The sequence below is a fragment of the Eretmochelys imbricata genome, chromosome 15 (assembly GCF_965152235.1).
Source record: "Eretmochelys imbricata isolate rEreImb1 chromosome 15, rEreImb1.hap1, whole genome shotgun sequence".
Classification (NCBI taxonomy): domain Eukaryota; kingdom Metazoa; phylum Chordata; order Testudines; family Cheloniidae; genus Eretmochelys; species Eretmochelys imbricata.
In genome coordinates this window covers 11,019,552-11,039,659 of record NC_135586.1, presented here as the reverse complement: position 1 = coordinate 11,039,659, position 20,108 = coordinate 11,019,552, and the positions used below count along the sequence as shown (strand labels likewise).

At 47.3% G+C, this 20,108-nt stretch overlaps 1 protein-coding gene across 5 annotated transcripts; it reads right to left on the bottom strand.

The window, feature by feature from the left end:
• Nucleotides 1–482: 482 nt before the first annotated feature.
• On the bottom strand, nucleotides 483–19,531 carry MLEC (malectin). Of its 5 annotated transcripts, XR_013348122.1 has the most exons (6): nucleotides 19,319–19,531; nucleotides 12,821–12,999; nucleotides 10,239–10,415; nucleotides 10,006–10,063; nucleotides 8,273–9,141; nucleotides 483–1,548 (listed from the first exon to the last, which is right to left on the bottom strand). XR_013348122.1 is itself a non-coding variant. In XM_077835496.1 (5 exons), exons 1-5 carry the CDS (start codon nucleotides 19,500–19,502, stop codon nucleotides 8,912–8,914), a joined length of 828 nt encoding a protein of 275 aa, XP_077691622.1. In that variant the 5' UTR covers nucleotides 19,503–19,531; the 3' UTR covers nucleotides 1,930–8,911. The 5 variants fall into 5 exon arrangements, 4 of the variants coding, with proteins under 4 accessions (XP_077691622.1, XP_077691623.1, XP_077691624.1 ...); XM_077835496.1 differs by lacking the exon at nucleotides 483–1,548 and having other exon boundaries at nucleotides 1,930–9,141; XM_077835497.1 differs by lacking the exons at nucleotides 483–1,548; nucleotides 19,319–19,531 and adding an exon at nucleotides 16,614–18,886 and having other exon boundaries at nucleotides 1,930–9,141.
• Nucleotides 19,532–20,108: the final 577 nt, after the last annotated feature.

The window sequence follows — 20,108 nt, the reverse complement described above, 5'->3', positions numbered from 1 at the left end:
CTGAGCACACGAGCGGGCACCTAGGACACATTTACATTTCAGAACAGCTTCAACATGCTTGCACAGATAGCATGCTAGGCTGTGTTCACACCTACATCTCATTCTGAATAACACTTTTGCTCTGCTCAGCCCAGCCCATGGCTGCTGTTTACTCATTTTAATATTAATGTAGGGTTTTTTTAGGTTTATGGATGAAGCATCTGCTTCCAGCAGCCATAGAAGAGTCAGTTACTGCAGAGATTCTAAGGCTGATGAATTTGGGCTGGCAATGCAGATGCTACTAGGAATTAATTGAAGAAATGAAAACAGCACTGCTCCCACACACAAAGCTTCAGGGACTGAATTATCCTCTAAGATGCGTCATGAGGCTCCATTTCTCCCAGTAGCTATATTAAGAGAGGTAGGTCTAGCCCTTAGCAAGCACACCTTTGGCACAAACAGAAGCATTACTATATTACTCATTAATTTAATTGAAGAAAGTATCTTCTGGGGCAGCAATTTAATTACAGAGGATGGGTAGCTTCCATCCCTGAGGAGAGAGAGGAGCAGTAGTCTCACAAAACAGTGTTAAGTCATTTCACTTAATGAAGTGGTTACAAGTTGTGGTTTGTTGATCTCCCAAGCACCAGCCCACTCAGCCAGTAGGGGTCTGAATCCTATAACTAAAGTTGCAGGCTTCCATGAATTTTTGTTTATTGCCCACGCCCTGTCAGACTTTTACTAAAAATACCTGTGACAAGATCTTAACCCTACCTATAACTATTCTATTTTGGCAGGGGGCCAACTCAGCAGCAGACTTACAATCTGGGATACCTTTGCTCACTACACCAGCCTCCAAAAAAGTACCTAACCCAACCTCAGGCTGAGTGGCTTTGCTTTTTGTACCTCCTATCCTTCCTCGGCATGTTTATTGAGGAAGTAAGCTGTGTGGGACAGAGCCAAGACTTCCTACATTTCTGTAAAGCCTCACACACAACTATTATTCACTTCCAGGAGGTCTCTGGGCCAACAGCTGGCGCTGCTTCAAAGAGAATGTAGTAAACTCTCAGCTTTTCTACCCAAAGAAGCAAATGGCCCATACTGCAGTTGGGAGAAGCTGACAGTGAGGCATGGCTCTCTGCTGTACCCGAGTCTCCTTGCCTTCTCTCCTCTTTTCAGATCTGCAATAGCCTTCTGTTCCCTAATCTTACCATCAATTACTACAATTTATCCATAGCAGAGATTAACTGCAGTGTCCTGAGTCAGACAATCCTACCCAGTCATTTCACGTGGCAGCTGCTGCAGCCTCTCCTTGGGGGGCTGTGTCATTTTTACCATCAGGCACCACAGTGACATCCTAACACAAAAGGATCCAACAAAGATTGTTCCTCTTAGTTTTTGATAATGCTCATATGTAAGTGTTCACAAGTCACTGGGGTGAGTGTGTGCAGCTGACCTTGGTGATGGAGCTGGGGGGGGGGGGCAAAGGAGGGGCAAACAATGTGTATTTCAGACATATAGTTTTGGCCCATGGATGTCATCTCTGGTAGGACTCCTTGGAGCATCATCCTGAAAAAGAAAAAAGTTACCATAGAGTAAAAACAACCCACCATCTTCAGTTTAGTTACACAATATTAATAAGTGTCTCCAATATCCAATATAGATGGGGGGGAAATAACCCAGCTGCAACACAGCTAGACATTAGCAAGCAGGTAGAAGAGAGAAGCAGAGCCATGGCTGCCTCAGGGGTTCAAGGACTCAAGTTGAAGTAGTGGTGGGATTTTAAATTGCATCTCATCAGTGGCCTCCAATCCACCCTCCAGAGTGGTCTGAGCCCAGCCCCACCACAGTTACAAGATATCAAATTCTCTTTCCCTCAAAGCAAAGAGGGATTTTGTAAAGCTTTTTTTTTTTTTTTTTTTTTAAAAAAAAAGCACGAGATGCTCCAAGTGACAATATAATTTTGTTTATTTTCCTTTAATACACTGCTGGTTAAAACTGCCAGGCAGTAAATTTCAGAACATTCCCTCAACCAAACATCCTGGGAAAATTAAAAAATAAACAGCTACATGTACCAAAAATAAAATAACCCACCCATACACCCAGCTCTTTTCCCCAAAAGAACAAGTCTTTGCAAAGCCAGTCTAATCAGAAATAGACATCTGTGCTTTTAACCCAGTGCCGAAGATTGATACAAACAGTCACCGCAAGTTGTTACAACCCAAAGCAATGGACAGTAAAAAAAAAAATCCTCCTTCAAAATCCTTTAGTACTGATTACTAATACAGACGAAGAATTACCCCAAAAGAAATAGATATTTCTCCCCATATTGCTATATCCTTCATGGTCATTTGAGTCTTGCAGCCTTGAGTAGAGCTTGCAACTGCGTGATTCTTAATACTCAACAAATCAGCTGACTGCAAGAAGCCAATGTTCCCCTAGCAAGGAGGGACATGCAAGCAGCTCATTCAGGCCTTGTCTACACAACCATATCCAAGTCATAGGACCCACTTACAACGCAGTTAAGATTTGCTGTGCAGATGGGACCCAAATATTGTCACTGTAATTGGGCTAAAGCCTTGGGCAATCCAGGCTACTGCTCCGAAGACCCTGAGAACTCTACTTTTGTTTCATGCAGCCTGGAGCCACCTTACAGACTTGTTAGTTTCTTAAGCAGGAAGCGCTTGAGTGCAAGAAGTCCCCAGGAGCAGCACTGGGCCAAGTTTACCAACAAGCCTCTAGCGGGTGTTTTACTCACTCCAAGATCCTGACAGAACATGCTTGGATTAAAACCGAATCACTGTGACAGAACACATAAGCACACCCCTAACACACATGAATAAAAAATAACTATGGCTCAAAGATTTTGCATTTCCTAGAGTCACACACATTAAGCAGAATTTCTGGTTAAACAAGACTTGTTACAAACTGCTCTTGACACCTGTCTGAGTTGCTGTTTCCCCACTTTCCCTGGGATAAATCTCTACCACACAGCCTCTTGAGCCTTTGCTGTTTGCTATGGATTATTCACATTTCCTGAGCAGACAGCACTCTCTCTGGGAGGGAAGAAAGCACTTCTGTATTTGTTTTTTTTTTTTTTTAAACAAAACACTTTTTGGGGGGGGGCGGGGGGGGGAGTATAAAAACCAATGTCAGCAATGAGAGTCGTATTGACTAGACCAGGCACAGAGCACCCCAGGGCATTTCCCCGATCTCTTCAGAAATAGTTCTTTAATATACAGCTATAAACTCTGAGTAAGCCAGAGTCCAGGAAGACAGAACCCTGGCTGCAACCTTCTCCTCCTCACAGACCAATGCCGGAAGTACACCTGCTACCATATCCTTGGGATGAGTCTGTTCAGATCTGACGTGAAATAATCACAAGTTTTGTGGGTCTGAAGCATCCCCTAACCGTTACATCAAGATCAGGAACTTGGGGCCTATTTATTAAGCTCCATCCTTTCCTGGGAGGAGTTCTCAGTTCCAACCCACATTATATATTCCCCCTCAAGAATCCATGCCTAAGCTTATTTAGAATTAATCACCAGAGAGAAATCTGGTGGAAACAGAGGCAAGTGTGAAAAAAAAAAACCCCAAACCTAGTCCCATTAGACCTTGGCATGCATTTGTCATGGAGATGTAGCAGAGCCAGATAGTGGAATTGATTCTGAGATTCCAGACCCTGCTTTCCCTGGGATTCCCACTAAGCAGGTCTCTCTCCTGCCCTAATGGGCACAAGGAGCAGACAGATGCCGCAGAGCATCTGCTACTAGCAGGAGTTTAAGATAAGTTTTGTCCCAAACCACTTTCTCAGAATCTGTTACACATCGAGAGCCGTGCAGACTCCAGTAGTTCTCTCTCTTTCCCAAGGGACTGTGCGGGCTACAGCTGAAACTGGACTATGTTTCTCATGGTTGCTGCTAGTCCAGTCTCAACCACAGCAAAGCCAGGGATGAAGTACTGTATTCTGCTCTTGGTTTAGAATCCCTGCCACAATGGCCAATCTAGGGGAAGCCCTTTGCTAGCAAGTTCCTGATGTGGGATGGGGTTGACATCATGCCATAAACTACGCTACTGATACAGAAGCAGGATTGAAGCCACGCTCCTACCCAAAATCGACTGCGACTTTCCAAGCCCCTGAAAACAATGGACAGATGGACACAATGTTTCCTGGGAGCTCTCCATCCCTCTGGAGGTTTCTTTGGCGAGAACAAACCTGAAGGAGCCTGCCAGTTCCTCTATCGCATCCAGAAACTGTATCCGAGGATATTCACAAGTACCTCCGTACTTCAGCTAGAATGTTCCAGAACATGAATCACAGGACAGTAAGACAATGCCCCCTGCTGTTAGAGGGGCAAATGCCTGGATTAGGGACCGTCTCCTCCAGGAGTTAGATTTAAAAGAGGAAACAGAAGTTCCTTAAAACAGAAGCTTCTTCCAACAGACTTGTGATCAAACCACAACAAAAAGGCACCAAAAATGAACATAAGCATTTGCTTTGGCATTCCACTTGCTTCCACCTGCAATCCCACAGGGAAAAGTTAGATTTCGTTCCACTCACACAAACACTACAGTACAAAGTTACAGGGCTGGTTTAAAGCTACTAAAGCCCCACAAAATTCAGAGTTAAGGATGAAACAGATCCTCACTCTCCCAACTGCACTGCAGAAGAAAGGCTCAGGTGTGTAAGGCTGCCTGCTATTCTGAGATACCACACCCTAGGCACAGCAGGTAGGGAGGAAAAACATAAATCTAAATCTCCACCTGCAGTTTGAATACCCTGGGCTAGGAAGGTTCAAGTCAAGCCCATATCATCATCATGTTGCTTTTTTAAATGTTTTTAAGGAAAAAAAACTTGTCTAAACCTGTTTTCTAAACAATCTGTCCCACAGAACACAACTGTCTATCCTCAGGCTTCTCAAGGTACACTGAGCTGTGGCCTGAATGTGCTCACTCCGCCCTGCCCACTACTGCAAGGACACACACAGGAACCAGGTCCGTATTTGCCTGCTGCTGTTTTGTTTGTGATACTGAATTTTTACACTACCTTGGTTGTTTCTAACTGGTCTCCTAACCCCAGGGCACTGGCCTGCATTATAGACTAACAGAGCGTAAGGCTGTGGAAAAGCTCCTCCTTTATGGAAGCAGAACAGCAGCCCAGATGTTCCAAAGGCAAACAGCCAGCCAGAGTTTGAAGCATGTCATGGAAGCAATCACTGATTCTCCACTCATTTCCACCATGCAGCAGTCTCACCTGCTGATTTAGGGGTCCCCAATGAAGGGATGTAGGTTCAGTGTAACATCACAAGTAACACTGCACTTATAGTTACAGGCCTGGACACACTGTTGAATTTGCTCAAATCCCTAAATACAAATTGAAACCAACATCAGTGAAAGACAACAGATAAATGATAAGATATTCCAACATATCAACAACAGAAAAATAAAGTAGCCCTAAACCACCACCCCTGAGCTGCGTACCTCTTGCCAGTCTTAACCAGCTGAAATGCAGATGCAGCTAAGAAGAGATCTAGGCAAAAGCAAGCCATAATCAGACCTCAATATCCATTCACATGTTGGATGGGTCCCTCCAACCACCACACACACACCCCCGCAACCCCAACCCTTCAAGAGTCCTTATTTAAAAAAATAAAATAAAATAAAGCAGGTGTTTCATTTGTCTCAAAAGGATCCTTCAAGCGAAGTCCAAAGCTGCCAGGAAGGGAAGGGTTGGAACAGGAAAGCAAAAAGGAAAATTGCTTTATTATAGTACCATCATGGGGCCAGGAGACCCAGCAAGCAGCTAAGGGAGGGAGCCCACACCCATGTGAGTATCACACCCCTAGTGCAGAAGATAAGGCTTGATAACCAAGTTATGGGTAAACAGAGCGAAAAATATTCCATTTTTAAAAAAATTAAATAAACTGAATTAATTTTATTCAAGAAACATAGGCTGAAACACACAGCAGAAGCCGAATGCTGTGCCAGCTACCCCTAAAGACACGCTGCTTCATCCTCAGGTGGGAGTCCAGCACAGAGCAAGTGTATTGCTACTATCAGAAAGGGGAGGGTGCAGGGGGGAGAGAGAAGAGGATCAGCTACCATGGCCTTGCAGAGGAGTGGACTAATCTAACAGGCCTCATCCGTCTCTAACTCCTACGATCCTAGATGTGGGCCCTTGAGCTCAAGCTGTGCAAGGTGCAGGGACTGAGAGGTGCAGAAGGAGACTCGTCTCTAAGAAATGCTGGCATCTCAGGGGAAGAGAAGAGCACACTCCTCAATTGGTAGGCTTGTTGTTTTCAAGATCAAGTTCTTGGTTCGTCTAATGAATCGGGGCAGTTTGTGCTGAACCCAAGAAGTTCCTGCTATTTGATTAAGGTTCCAAACCCTGTGCTGTTCTAGTGTGTTAGAGTGATCAGATAATGGCCAAAGAGATCCAGGGAAATCATAAGGTTAGACAAAACTTTTCAGGCATTGCCGCTCGGAGTAAAGAATGTCCTCAAAATACACCTTTTTAATTGACTCATACATTAAAAAAAAATAAGCATTTAGGAGTGATAAGTGTCCAGGAGGACACAGCTGAATGAAGCTGCTAGTCCCAGGCCTCCCAGTGTTTCAGAGCTTGGCTTGCTCTGGAGATCTACTGCTGGCCTTCTCCTCGTGGGTAGGTTTTTTATTATGGTAAAGCATTCTCTGACCGTTTTACCAACTGAACTGCTTGTGTGTGCATTAGTGACAGACAGTAGCAATGGGAGAAAGCTCAGTTGGATCCTATATTCTGCACTAGACTTACAGAGTCAGAATTTTGGTTAAACACAAAGCAGCAATGCACTTGCTCAGAAAGATGGCTGCTTTGGGGACCAATGTTCTGACAGTGCCCCTAGCTCCTGTCTTGGCAATCATGGCTGGGCAACACTTTCCACAGCTTGAAAATTAATAGGAAGAAAGTAAATGCCTTAGCTGCTGTAAATGGACTACTCAGAGCTCTGCTGACCCTTCACCAAGAGGCTCTGTGTAGCTTATCTAAAGGCCAGGTGTGAGTTGAGCAGCTACATACAAGTGTGCTCAAAAGCAATTGATAGGAAAAGTCAGAATCCAGGCAGGAGCAGCAGGGGGATTACTTAGTCAAGCTGCATGGTATGAAGCAGATGAGATGCTTTTCAGAAGAAACAGATTTAGCCCAAGGCAAAGAGAATTCTGCCCTGAGGATCCAGAGGATGAATTTTATTAGAATGAAAGCTGACAAGGCTGGTGCCTCAAGACTTAAGCTCCAAAGAATACCCTTTACAATGGCTGTACAAGGTGCTGGGCACTTCCTGTGAGGAAGGGAGTGCAGCCAATTCCCATAAGTCAATGGGAACTGAAGCTGCTCAGCACCTTGCAGATTCAGATCTTAACTGATGCCAGCTGCCCAAGGACCTCCAGTTCCAGATCAGGAAGAGTGTGTGGATTCCACATTGCAGGCTTTTGTTTTCCACACTGCTCTCCTGATTACACCAGACTCACATCCAGAGTGAAGCAGCCTCTCCTGCCACCCCACTCAGAGAACACATGCTCTTCATGCAGGTCCAGAGTCCACTTGCTAAGCTAACAGTGGGGGAAAGTGAACAGGGTAGCTCAGACCTATCATCAGGTGACCACGGAAGCTGACCAGACTGATCTACAGCAGTTTCCATCTATTTCAGATTCTCCACAATGGATGGACATGCTCATCCTACAGGACTGAGAGGCTGGGCTCCTTGGCACTTGCCAGCATCTAATTCTTAGGCACATCCTGATATTCCAAAGCCTATGCAAGATAGTTAATGGTAGATACAGACTTCAATCTCACATTACTGCAGACTGAATCAGATCAATGCAGCTGATGCAGAGGATTAGAGGGTCATTGGAAAGTACTTGAAGGGTGGCACTGCTCTGTCTCATGGCTGCCAGACTATTGATCATAGCAGGGATACACAAGCATTGGGGGCTCAGAGCCTCCATTTTTTTTGGTCACCTGGTTCTCAGCCCCTCCAGGGGAGACATTGTACACTAGAGAGGGCAAGATGGGACAGGGATTGAAGTGAGCCATTGTGAAGAAAAATATTTAAAAGGAAATAAAAGCCACAACTGATATAGAAACCAAACACATCTGGGGCAGAGACACTGCAGCAAAAAGCCAGCCTATTGCAGGTCACAGCAGAACCCCTGCAGCAATGATCTAACATTACACAATTATCAAACTAGGAAAGTCTCTCCCAACTGGTGCAGAAAATCAGGCCAAATAATCCCCCCAGCTCTTTTTGCAACTCACTCTAAAGTTGGAACCTTTCCTGGAGACCCATCAGCAAGTCTGAGCCTGTGTATCTTTAGGACAGAGAAGTATCGTGCATTTAGTTACACACATTCAGGTAGCTGTGGAAAAGTCAGTCTCTTTTTCCCATAATTGTTAGTCACCCAAAGGCACCAGAACATCTGTGCACACTTCTGACCAAAGCACACATCCAGATCTCACTTCAAAGGCTGTTTTTCCAGGCAACATTCAGAGAGTGCTTCCCTGCTTAGCTTCTTAAGCTGGGACCAATTATCCACCTGGATAAGGGTACAGCATTTGGATCATGCAGCTTCCTCTCCGTGCGGGATATGGACCAAAGTTCGCCAGCATCAGCTTCCTACAGCCCAGACAGACAGCAAGAATCCAGTTTAATCTCAAGTGCCCCGAAGAGGAAGGGATGCTGCTTATGGTGCAACAGGGGAAGCGAAGGCCTCGCTGCTCGCTGGCTGGGGGAAGGCAAACTCCCCCCTTTACCTGTACCTGCCGTTCATTCCAAATGAACTTTTTTTCCCTTAAATTATGAAAAATATGGAGAAACTGAAAGCAACCGCATGTGGTCCGACTCCTTTCCTCCTGGCCTGCGGCCCCTGCCACTGCATCTCTGCATGGGGCTTGCCCTCACAACCGGCAAAGGCAGAAGAGAGTAGGAATGAAGACACCAAAGGCCACCAATATAGGGAACATGAGGCTGCTGTTGTCCGAGGCGTAGGGGTTTGGTGTCCGGGGGCCTGACTGAACCCGGTTCTTATTGGCCTGTTTTTTAACGCTGGAGCCTTCATCGTATTCTTCTTCATCTTCCTCATCCTCCTTTTTCTCCAGGCCAGGGTGAGGCTGCAGCTTTGGAACGTCTGTTGGAAGAAAAAGAAATTCACCATTGTGAACGCTGCAAGGAGCCGTGAGAATTCCAACAGGCAATTGACTCAAGCTGTCTCATCCCACACCCAGCCAGCTGGAACAGGGCACATGGGGCATCCCGTAGACTGGTACAGTCCCACATTGCCAGGGCTCCACTCCAATACAAGCACCCTCATTCATGAAGATGATTTCATGGCTCCACTCTCAGCTTGTGAAGCAAATATTAGTATATGAATAAGGCCCTACCAAATTTGTGGCCATGAAAAACGCATCACGGACCGTGAAATCCCGTCTTCCCCTGTGAAATCTGTACAGTAGATGGTAAAAGCTCACAAAAGACCAGATTTCACAGGGGAGACCAATGTTTCTCAAATTGGGGGTCCTGACCCAAATGGGAGATGCTGGGGGGGGTCACAAGGTTATTTTAGGGGGGATCATGGTATTGCCACCCTTACTTCTGTGCTGCCTTCAGAGCTGGGTGCCTGGCCAACAGCTGCCACGCTCCGGCCGCCCAGCTCTGAAGGCGGTGCTGCTGCCTGCAGCAGTGCAGAAGTAAGGGTAGTAGTACCACAGGCCCCCGTAACAACCTTGCGACCCTCCCCCAACTCTCTTTTGGGTCAGGACTCCTACAATTACAACACCGTGAAATTTCACATTTAAATAGCTGAAATCATGACATCACACTTGTGATGTGCTAGGACAAAACTTCACAGGGGACAGCGGAGGGAGATGGGCCTGGGTGAGACAGGTCAGTTAAGGCTGCCACTATATGGAGAGTGCTTTACACATGGTTTAAAAGGCCATGAGTTGCCTCCAAGCTAAAAAGTCTTGAAGGATTATTGTGAAAAAAAACTTACCATCCACTGTTCCTTGCAGGATGTATAGTGCACAGATTTTCGGATTGTCATAGTATCCCTAGCGAAAGGGAAGGCAAAGGTCAATGCTGCAGGGTCAAAGAAGGAATACCCACACCCATCAGTCACTTCCCCTCTCCCTATGCACATCTGCACTATGTGGCAGGGTGTGAGGGACTGGGTGGAGATGAGAGGAGAGAGAAAGAAGGGGCTTTCCCCTAACCAGGGTTTGTTACCTTGACAAACTCAATGTGGAGCTTCCCTGTGAATGTGGAAACCTCTCCCTGGACACTCAGCTTCCCCTTTCTGATGCTGATGGGAATGATCTCGTCATGAGCTGTGCTATGTCCAACTCGGTCAAAAATGTCCAAGTCCTTCACCACCACGTGGCCATTCAAGCGCACATCAAACACCTTCAGGGGTGGAAGAGATTGCGGAGAGTATCAGAGGGGAACCAGACACATGACTGAGAGGGGATAGGACAGAAACAGTCTGTGCTTGTTACAAAGCCCGGGAGATAAGAGGTATTATTGCACGTGCCACCGAACCAATGCAGATTCTGTGCATATGGCAAGCTGTCTCCACCCCCTTGTTGAGAAGAACCCATAGCCCAAAAATAGACCACTGAAGTTAAACATTTAAGCCCTTTAAAAATGGTTTCAAATACACAAACCTGTATCCTGCCTCTAACACGTCTCCATAACTACTGTACAGTACTGAGGACTGCAGGGAGTTTTATTAGGCCCTATCTTCAGAAGTACCATGCACCCACACCTCCTGTTGACTCAAGTGGGAGCTGTTAGTGCTCAGCACCTCTAAAAATTGTGCTCTTGGCTTTTCAATCCCAGTAGTCTGGTGGTAAAACAGGGGAAGGAGAGACACGAGGGAAAGAAACAAATGTTGATGAGACCAGAGGCAGAAGGAAGGGGATGAGTTAGGTAAAGAGACTGAACAGCTAACAGAATGGAAGCTAATCTCTGGGCTGCGGTGACTCAAGCATCACTCATAGCCTGGGATACCATCACAACTGCATAAAGGAAGTATGTTAGTCCTTAAATCCTACAGAACTTTTTTTTGTCAGGAGAGCCTCCTGTTCACATCCAATTATTTCCATCCTTCTGATCAGCCTCTACAACCAATGTTGCTGCTTAAAATAATCACCACGTAGGGAAGCAGCATGATCCAGTGGACAAGGAACAAGACTAGGAATCAGAAGTAGGGTTCTAATTCTAGCTCTTCCATTGACTTATTGTGTGGCCTTGACCCCCATGTGCCTCAGTTTTCCCAACTGCAAAATGGGAATTACAAAGGTGGGCAAGAATCATTAAGTGCTTTGATGTCTCCAGAAGAAAGGTGTTATACAAAAGTCTAGCGTCAGTCACATTTCGCTATATAAAGTCAGTTGAAGACATGACTTCACAAACAAGTACATCCAACTCTACTTTATATTAGAAATTGATATGGGAGCTCAGTATCACTTTGGAATGCATCCTTAGAAACAAGTTCATCCCTGGGGCAACTCCACTGGGGTCAGTGGATTTACATTAGAGAGGACTGTAACCCTTAGTACATTTCTTTTATCCCATTCTGTGGCTACTCCTACCCATATATATAAAACACATAACAGATGGTGATGTGCAAGAAGGCAGAGGGGAGCTGTGACCCTAAGAGCCCCTTAATGCCCACTGGCAAAGGGTTCACAGTCATGTAACAGCAACTCACTATTCCAGTCATGGTATTTATCTATAAAGAAATGTCCTGTAAGGTATCAAATGAAAACTTATATCATACTGGTCATCATAATCATTAAGAACAATTAAGAAATGGCAGGTGTATACTGAAAATATGTCTAAACCCAGCAAAGCAGGCATGATTGATAAACAAGGTGTTCCTAGACAAAGGAATACTGATTAACCTGTCTGCCTAATTCTCCAATGTAAACTGAGCATGGTAAAAGCCAACATAAGCAACCTTCATTTGCATATTAAGTCAAAGGAAAGGCAAATTAACAAAAGGATGAGAAAGACATCATGAACAACACAGCACATGCATGCCAGCAGGGAACAAGAACTTTATCTACAGTTACCCTTCAAAAGAATACACTTCAAAGATTTGCTGGAGTCTCTGGGGACTCATTTCACTGAGAAACACACCTGGTAGAGGGGAGATTCAGGAAAAATCTGGATCCTGGTTTAATTGAAAATCCATAAACTTTGTGAAAGGACTTTGAGGGTAAGAAAAATGCTTCAGCCAAAGGACTATAGCTCACTAAAGTTATGGTTAGACTCTTAGAAGCATGTTAATATTTTGTTCGTAACCATATCTGTTTCCACTATCTTTACTCAGTATCACTTACATCTCTGTTCCAAATACACTTATTCTTGGTTTTGCTATAAATTCATCTGAATGCTGTTTAAGGGTGAATCCTCAGCTGAGTGTGTAATATGCCTCTTTAGAGACAGAAGACTTGGTAATTTCTGTGACTGTCCAGTGACAGGGGCTGGATACTGCAGAGGAACACTCCACATGGAGTTTCGGGCAGTGAAGTGCACCTGAGGTTTACCTGCAAGGCAAAGCAAAGGCTGGCAAAGCTTTTGAGGAGGCTGTTTGGGTGGTTAGCAGACCAGAGTGTAGGGAACTGACGCAGAGGTTAGCTCCCATGAGACTCTCACCCTCCGCAGGGGGTAACAAGGCGATTCTCGTCCTGAACTCCCCAAAAGGATGTCACAGGAACCTGGCATACACAGCCCTAGACAGAAATTAGCATCATCAGAGATAACCAAGTAAGGATCCTGGGTCAGGGGTAGACTTAGCTTACCTTCTGCTGGGACTGTGCAAAATAGACTTCAGCAAACTTCAACACCACAACGTAGTCACCCTCCTCCTTGATGGGGACTTCATACCCAAAGGTCTCCTCGTTGTAACGCTCAGTCTGGTACAGAATCTGATCCTCTGTGTTGGACCGCAAGATTGGCAGCTTCATACCATAGTCAGAGGCTGGGTTCCAAATATAAAATCAACAAGAATGCAAGGGTTAACTTCTGCGGCAACTCTATAAACAACCTCCAAGCACCTGCAAGAGGACCAATTCTCTTGAGGCCCCATAGTCCCTCCTAATTCTGACCAATGGGGGGGGCGCAGAGAAGAGGGGCACTACTTTCTTTCAAGTGTCCCCAACCCCACTTTACCAACAGCCATACTTTTTTTGAATTCAGTACATCAGAAGGGGAGGCAGGTTGAGCAGTGGCTGGAGGAAACCCAGAACCTGAGGAAAACTGAATCCTACAGAAACACAGTTCTGAAGAGCAACCATTTCCAGGCCAGTTAGCAGAGACGAAGTCCTATTTCACGACTGGATGTGTTGGGGTTCCCCCGAGACCTCTTCCACTTGGTTCCCCAAGATCTCAGTTCGACTCCAGTATCATTTCTCAGCTTCCTTTATTTGGCATATAGTAAAGCTACATTGATCAGACTCAAAGATAGGGGATGTGTATACAGCATACCACACATCCAGAAGTTATACAGCAAATATCTTCCTTTATATATGTTTACAAATTACACTGCATCACACATTTTGGGATGGCTTAAATCACTCTGTAGGAACCAAACCCTGTACAGCACACACTGTCCATGCATAACTTACTCTTTACCTCAACTTACATTCCAGGTTTATCTTATCCTTTGTTATCCCGTCCATTGTACATGGTTCCCTGCGTGTTCCCCTTATCTTAGCTAGTACAGACATTCTGTTTCCAGCCCGCTGATCCATTTACCTCCCTAATCCTGTCTCCCAAGAAATAAGGCCTCACCTATGTCAAGCCAGGCCTACACCATCAGAGGACTTGGCCAAGAGTTCAGACTTCTCTAAAGAAAGAGCACTTAGGTCTGGTGCACACTTGGGGGGTGGGGGGGAAATCAATCTAAGTTACGCAACTTCAGGTACATGAATAACGTAGCTGATGTTGACGTATTAGATCTACTTACCGCGGTGTCTTCACTGAGGTAAGTCGACGGCTGACGCTTCCGCATCAACTCCGCCTGTGCATCTCGCTCCAGTGGAGTACCGGAGTCAACTGAAGAGCGCTCGGCAGTCGATTTATTGCATCTTCACGAGACACGATAAATCAACCCCTGCTGGATTGATTGCTCCGCAGGTAAATGTAGACATGCCCTTAGAACTTCTAATGTTTTAACCAACATGATGCAGTGCACAAATGAAATGAAGTCAATTTAGAACTGAGTTACCTCAGAAAATATAATCCCGTCTCCTGCAACTGACTTGAAATTAAAAATCTAATTACAAAAGCCATGTTCCATCTAAGAGAAAACATACAGGCTGGGAGAGTGTTGCGTGTATTAGAGGGATCTTAATAAAACCCCTTTCTTCTTGCTAAAAATCCTTCAAACACTACACAGGGAACCTGAATCAATAAGAATGTGCGCACCCGAGGGCTCTGATGACCATGCAAACTATCTCATACGATTTCATGGGGTACACATCAGAGCCACATGTGTGCAGTGAGTCTTTACTTCAGTTATCCGTACACCACACAATGAAGAATCTTTGAAGAATGCTTCTAGCTGTGCTGGTATCTGAAGCAATCATGGAGGTTAAATACGTGTTTGCCCTTCCTTGTTTAATATCTGTATCATAATGGAAATCAGGGGCCTCAATCAGCATTAGGGCCCTATCGTACTGGGCACTCTACAAACCCGTAAGTTGGCATAAGCCCTAAAGAGCTTACAGTCTAAAATGCTATTCCCATCGGATGGAATAGGGGAGACTCTGGATGGCATCTGCACAACTGGCACTTCCAGTCAGCAGTGAAAGCTGATCTAGCATTTAGATGTCAGCTGACAGTTACTATTTCCACTCCCATTTCCATGGAAACAGACATTGGTTTGGGTTGGCCAATGCAGAGTAAGCCAAAAGCTCTACCCAGTTGCCCAGCACCTACATCCAAGCCCATGGAAATGACTGAGAGGAAACTAACACCAGTTCTACACAGTGAGAACCCTGGGGTAAGACTGCTATTGTTCTGTAACCACAAGTGAGGGTCATGGGGGCTTGATCATCAGAACCACAGGAGGTGAAGAGCTCTCACTGTTTTCACATCCTGATGTAAATACATCCCTTTTTCCAGCTACAAGTTAACTAATTATAGTAGTCCAAATAGCTCATAAACACTAGCTCAACTCCTATTTAATGCTGCAGGTTAGAGACAAGCCTGCAGCAAAACGAAGTTTGTCATCAGGCTGGGATAGCGACCATCTGAGTGAATTCACCCAATCACACAAATGACTAATTAATTTGTATACTGCAGTTCTGTATGATGCAATGGAAGTGGATCTGAATTAGCTGTATTTTAGTTATGGTGAAGAATGACTGAAGTACCAAGACAGAAACAAACCATTGCACATTAAAAGTAACAAAAGTAGCCACTATCTTCATTTGTTTGGCATCTGGATATGCTATAAATCCCTTAGCTATACTTTCTCCCTAAAGTCCCAGGATCGGAATTTGAGGTTTGAGGGAAACAACCCTAAAATACCATCCCAGGACTTTTAAACCATCAGCAGCAGGATTTCTGCTGCAGCCATTACCTGCCCATCTACACAAGTGGGAGCAGAATGAGTAACTGAGGGAACCAAAATGATGGTGCAATAAAAACCGTTGAGGGAGAAGCAAGATAGCAGTTGAGTTCATGGGTTAAAGTCTTACTTGCTGAGCCGGGCACTGTGGTTGCAGCAGGGTTATTGTAACAGGCTGCTGTTCAGTGAGGCACCATGAACAAACACTCTTTTGGGAGGAGCAAACCACAAAACTGCTGCAGTTTGAAAGGGAACCTTTTTTTTTTCTTCCCCCAGATTAGCATTCTCCTCCAGGTTGCATCTGCAAGTGTTAATCATACAGTTGTAGGTCAGCCTCCCCTCAAAATTAATAATGATATTTGAACACCTACAGCTAGTGAAATACAGGTCACCAGCAGATAAGCCTTTGATGGGGCAAACTAAAAGCTTATAAGCTTTACAGAGTACACACATTTAAATGGTAAATTCCTCTGGGCTATTACTTGTGTGTGAAGGGCCAACCACATCTAGGGCACTGTGTAAGTAGTGACACTATCACTGCAACGAGAGCTGCATCAATACTGTATGTTGCAGCTCTAGCAGTGATAGGCAGGAGACTCAAGCCTTGAATGGGTAATTCACCTTGTCTGCACCACAAGAGGTACCTGTTGCTGATAATGGGTGTATCTTAACACAGTCCTTTGGCACACTTGCTGCTAAGTGATATTGTGCTGCCACCATTATCAGCAGCAGGCAATTTCCACACCACAGACAAGGCTTTAGAAGTCCAGCAGCATCTGCAACACTGAGGCTTTGTCTACACTACACTTTTGTTGTTAAAACTTTTATCACTCAGGGGTGTGAAAAAACACCCCCCTGGATGACAAAAGTTTTAACGACAAAAAGCATCTGTGTGGACAGCGATTCCTCAGCGGGAACTGCTCTCTCACCAATGAAGCTACTTCCCCTTTTTGGGGGTGATTTTATTTTGTTGCCAGGAGAGCGCTCTCCCTGCGATAAAGAGCAGCTACACTGCTTACCTTGTAACAGCGCAGCTGCAGTGGCACGGCTGTACCGTTGTAAGGTGTGCAGTGTAGACACAGCCTGAATCTGGATCGCAGTGTTTGACGCTGTGTGTCACAGTACCTGACTAGACAGGGATCATGGTCTTTACCTTCAGCCATCATCATATTAGAACATCCAGAAGTGGGCAAAGGAGAACAGTAACTTGGTTCCCAAGAGACATTATTCATGCTGTGGGCAGATAAAGAAACCAGCATCTCACTTCAGGAGGCTTAAGAGCTGACTGGCTCCTCCCCTACCCTAGAACTGGGGATCCAAAGTGCAGCTGCAGCATACTCTATGTCCTACACCCTCTGGTGGATTTTTGATTTCACTGCTTCAGCAGCTACAACAGTGGCACATACCCCATACTAGTGTATCCCCATTTACTGCCTTCGCCCAGGGCACAGCTAATGTAGAATGCTGCCAAAAACGGTGGGGGATCCAACAGCCACATTTTCATTTACTGTGACCTCCCATGCAATAGGTACTAGGGTTCCTCATTCACCAGCAGGTGCTCAGCCCTGCTGCCCCTGGTAGAATTCCATCATTGGGTAATGGGTGCTGCCACCATACAACATGCAGTTCAGCTGTGGAAAGTGCCTGAACCCTGTGCTTGTCTCACTGAGACTGTTCCCAGCTGGGCTTCAAACTTACAGCCCCTGCTGAGGAAACTGGAGTCTTTCTCTGGAAAAAGCAAGTTGCTGCATGTTGTCCAGTGGTCAGGCTACCAAACTGGCATCACCTTTCAAGAGTAAGTTCCACTTCAGTCCATAAGGACAGGACTCCCCCTCAGATGACATTCCTTAAATCTAAAGCAGAGAACTTGAAGTTTCACAAGGCAAAACCCTGCAAGTCTCATCCAGTTAGCAGGGAGTTACCATATTTCAGGTGAGACACTGGGCATGCTCAACAGAGAGGTGTTTTTTTTGCAAGTCAGTTTTGCAGGCTACAGCCAATATAGTAGTCTATCAGCTCCTGGGGGCATCCCCCCACCCCAGGCCTTGTTAAGCAGAAGCTAAATAACTACTTTTAAAGCTGCATCCAACGAAGTGGGTATTCACCCACAAAAGCTTATGCTCCAATACGTCTGTTAGCCTATAAGGTGCCATAGGACTCTTTGCCGCTTTTAAAGTTCTTGTTGCTGATAAGTATCACTTTAATATTTACAGCTTTCTGATGGACAACACAGAGAGCTCAAACAGTCTGCTCCTGTGAGGTCTGATGCAGGGTCCCTAGAGTGCTCATTTTCTCTCTCTCCCCCCCATTGGAGGCTACCCTCTCAGAAGTTAGATCTAGACTCTTCTCAATGAGACAGACACTAATGCCCTAGCATTCAAGAAGAGTGCAGCTATTCAGATATGAACAAATAAGCAACTTTTGCTCAGTTAGGATCACATGCTAGACTCATGACATAATCAGAGGTGGAAGACACCAACCTCCCAACTGTTCTCCCCTGCCTGCTGAAACAGAGCACATGCTGTAAAGTCAGACTCTGCATCTCTACAAACAGGTGCTCTCGTGTATGCACCTGGCCAGAGTGTGTCATGGTGGCAGGAACAGGTAGCTCTGAGTGTTATACAAGTTCACATGCAGTTCAAAAGCACTATCAGCCCAGTCCCCTTCCTCATCTGGAGAGAAGGAAGGGCACAGTGCTGGGAGCAGCCTTCCATTGCCACATGGCTCACAGCATGTGACAAGGTACTAAAGAGTACCAGTCTCTCTTCACCCCCCTAACAAAAATCCTCCTCCCTGTGACTGGAAGTTACAGAACAGGGAAGGAAGGAGCAGAATGGGTACCCAGCATGGCAAGCGCTGAGGCTATCAACAGGAAAATGGCAACCAAGTCAAAGAGAAGTGTAGGGGCAGGGGAACCTTGATCACTTTAACAGATAGGAGGAGGGTTCACCACTTGCTGGGTGACTGGAGACAAGAATTGCTGCGATAGGGAACTCCTCCAGAGGAGCCCCTCACCCTGCAGCCAAGGGCTCCAGATGGGGAAAGGAAGAGGTGAGGAGAGAGGCCAGGAGGAAGCAGAAGGGGACAAACAAGGCAAAAGGGGTGGCGGGCTAACCTAGGGCACTGAGGACATGTAGGGCTGCCGCACCCGGGAGTTTAGCCCCCCAGGGCTTGCTCACGGTCCCCGGCCATCCAGTGCTGACTGGCCCAAGCCAGCAGGGCTCCGAAGTCCTAGACGGATGGAGTCGCCCCTTTAGTCCCCCTTTGAGAGATACCTGGCTAGGGGCCGTGGGCAGCAGGCCCCGGTCCGCACCTGAGCCAGAAGCCTCCAAACAGCCCCGGCCAGCGGCGCGGGAAAGCGTCTAGCCCGGCTCCAGACGGCCCCGTTAGCGCCTGCTCCTGGGGCGCGGCGGGCAGCCGGGGGGTGCCGGCTGAGCCCCGAGGGGGAGGGTTAAGTGCCCTCCAGACGCGCGCCTATCACCACCTCACGCCGCCCGCCGCATGGCGCGGAGCCCCCCGGCCCGGGCCCGGGCCGCGCGCAGCGTGGGCGGCGGGTGCCACAGCCAGGGCTGGTCGCGCTGGCGGGGCAGCGCGGCAGGACGGGGCCTGCGGGGCGAAGGGGGAGCGGGAAGGGCCCGGCGGGAGCTCAGAGGGGATGACGAGAACAGGTCGGAGGGAGGCGGGACGTGGCCAGGCCTCCGGCTCCCTCCGCCCGGGGCCTCACCTCGGCCCACCCGGCCCTCGAGCGGGTCTTTGCGGAAGTGGATGCCGTTCACGTCCACATGGGCCTCGCCGCCCGCGTTCACTGCCCAGATCACGTTGTCGGCCAGGCCGGCTCCCGAGGCCCCCAGCAGGGCCGCGAGCACCAGAGCCGCCCCAGGCGCCCAGCGGGCCCCGGCCGCCCCCATCTCCGGCTCCCGGCTCCTGCTCTGCTCAGCTCAGCGCAGCCCCGCCCCGCCGCCCATGCCGCCCTCCTCTTCCTGCCGCGGCAAGGGGGCAGCCGAACCCGCTGGCCAGACGGCTGGAGACCAGCCAACCAGTCACCACCCGTGGTCTTGAATGCTAACTATCTGCCCGTCTGCCATTGGGTATTGGAGTCACCGTATTTGTATATTAATACAACGAAGAGCCAATAGGAACGAGCCAGGTAGCAAGTTTGGTTGAGAGATAAGCAGGTACCAGGCGGCTAAGGCTGTTGGGCTGGCAAAGGCCGGGGGAGCGGGGACTGGAGCGCACCATGTGCAGGGAGTGGTACAAACCCACGCTCCCGCCCTCCCCCGAACGTCTCCTATTCCCAAGCGGGTGATAGGTTCCTCCTCTCTCTAGGCTTTTACCATCCGCTCGGGGGGGGGGACACGGAACGCACCACTTGCCCGAAGTGGGAGACGCTTCTCCGCGACCGGGCCGGGCTCCTTGGGCGCGACCATTGGGACACAGAGGAGGAACACGGCAACGCAACGTCCCCTCACTCCCGGGCCGGGCCAGACCAGCCCCTCTCTCTGAGATCGCTCCCA

What these genes read in the sequence shown, in the direction of transcription:
- MLEC (XM_077835496.1), bottom strand. Translation starts at nt 19,502, where the DNA reads ATGGGGGCGGCCGGGGCCCGCTGGGCGCCTGGGGCGGCTCTGGTGCTC. An exon ending in TTGCACAGTCCCAGCAGAAG is followed by an intron (nt 10,416 to 12,820) that starts GTAAGCTAAGTC and finishes CCACCCCTGAAG; the next exon opens with GTGTTTGATGTGCGCTTGAA. An exon ending in CCTGCAAGGAACAGTGGATG is followed by an intron (nt 9,142 to 10,005) that starts GTAAGTTTTTTT and finishes TTCTTCCAACAG; the next exon opens with ACGTTCCAAAGCTGCAGCCT.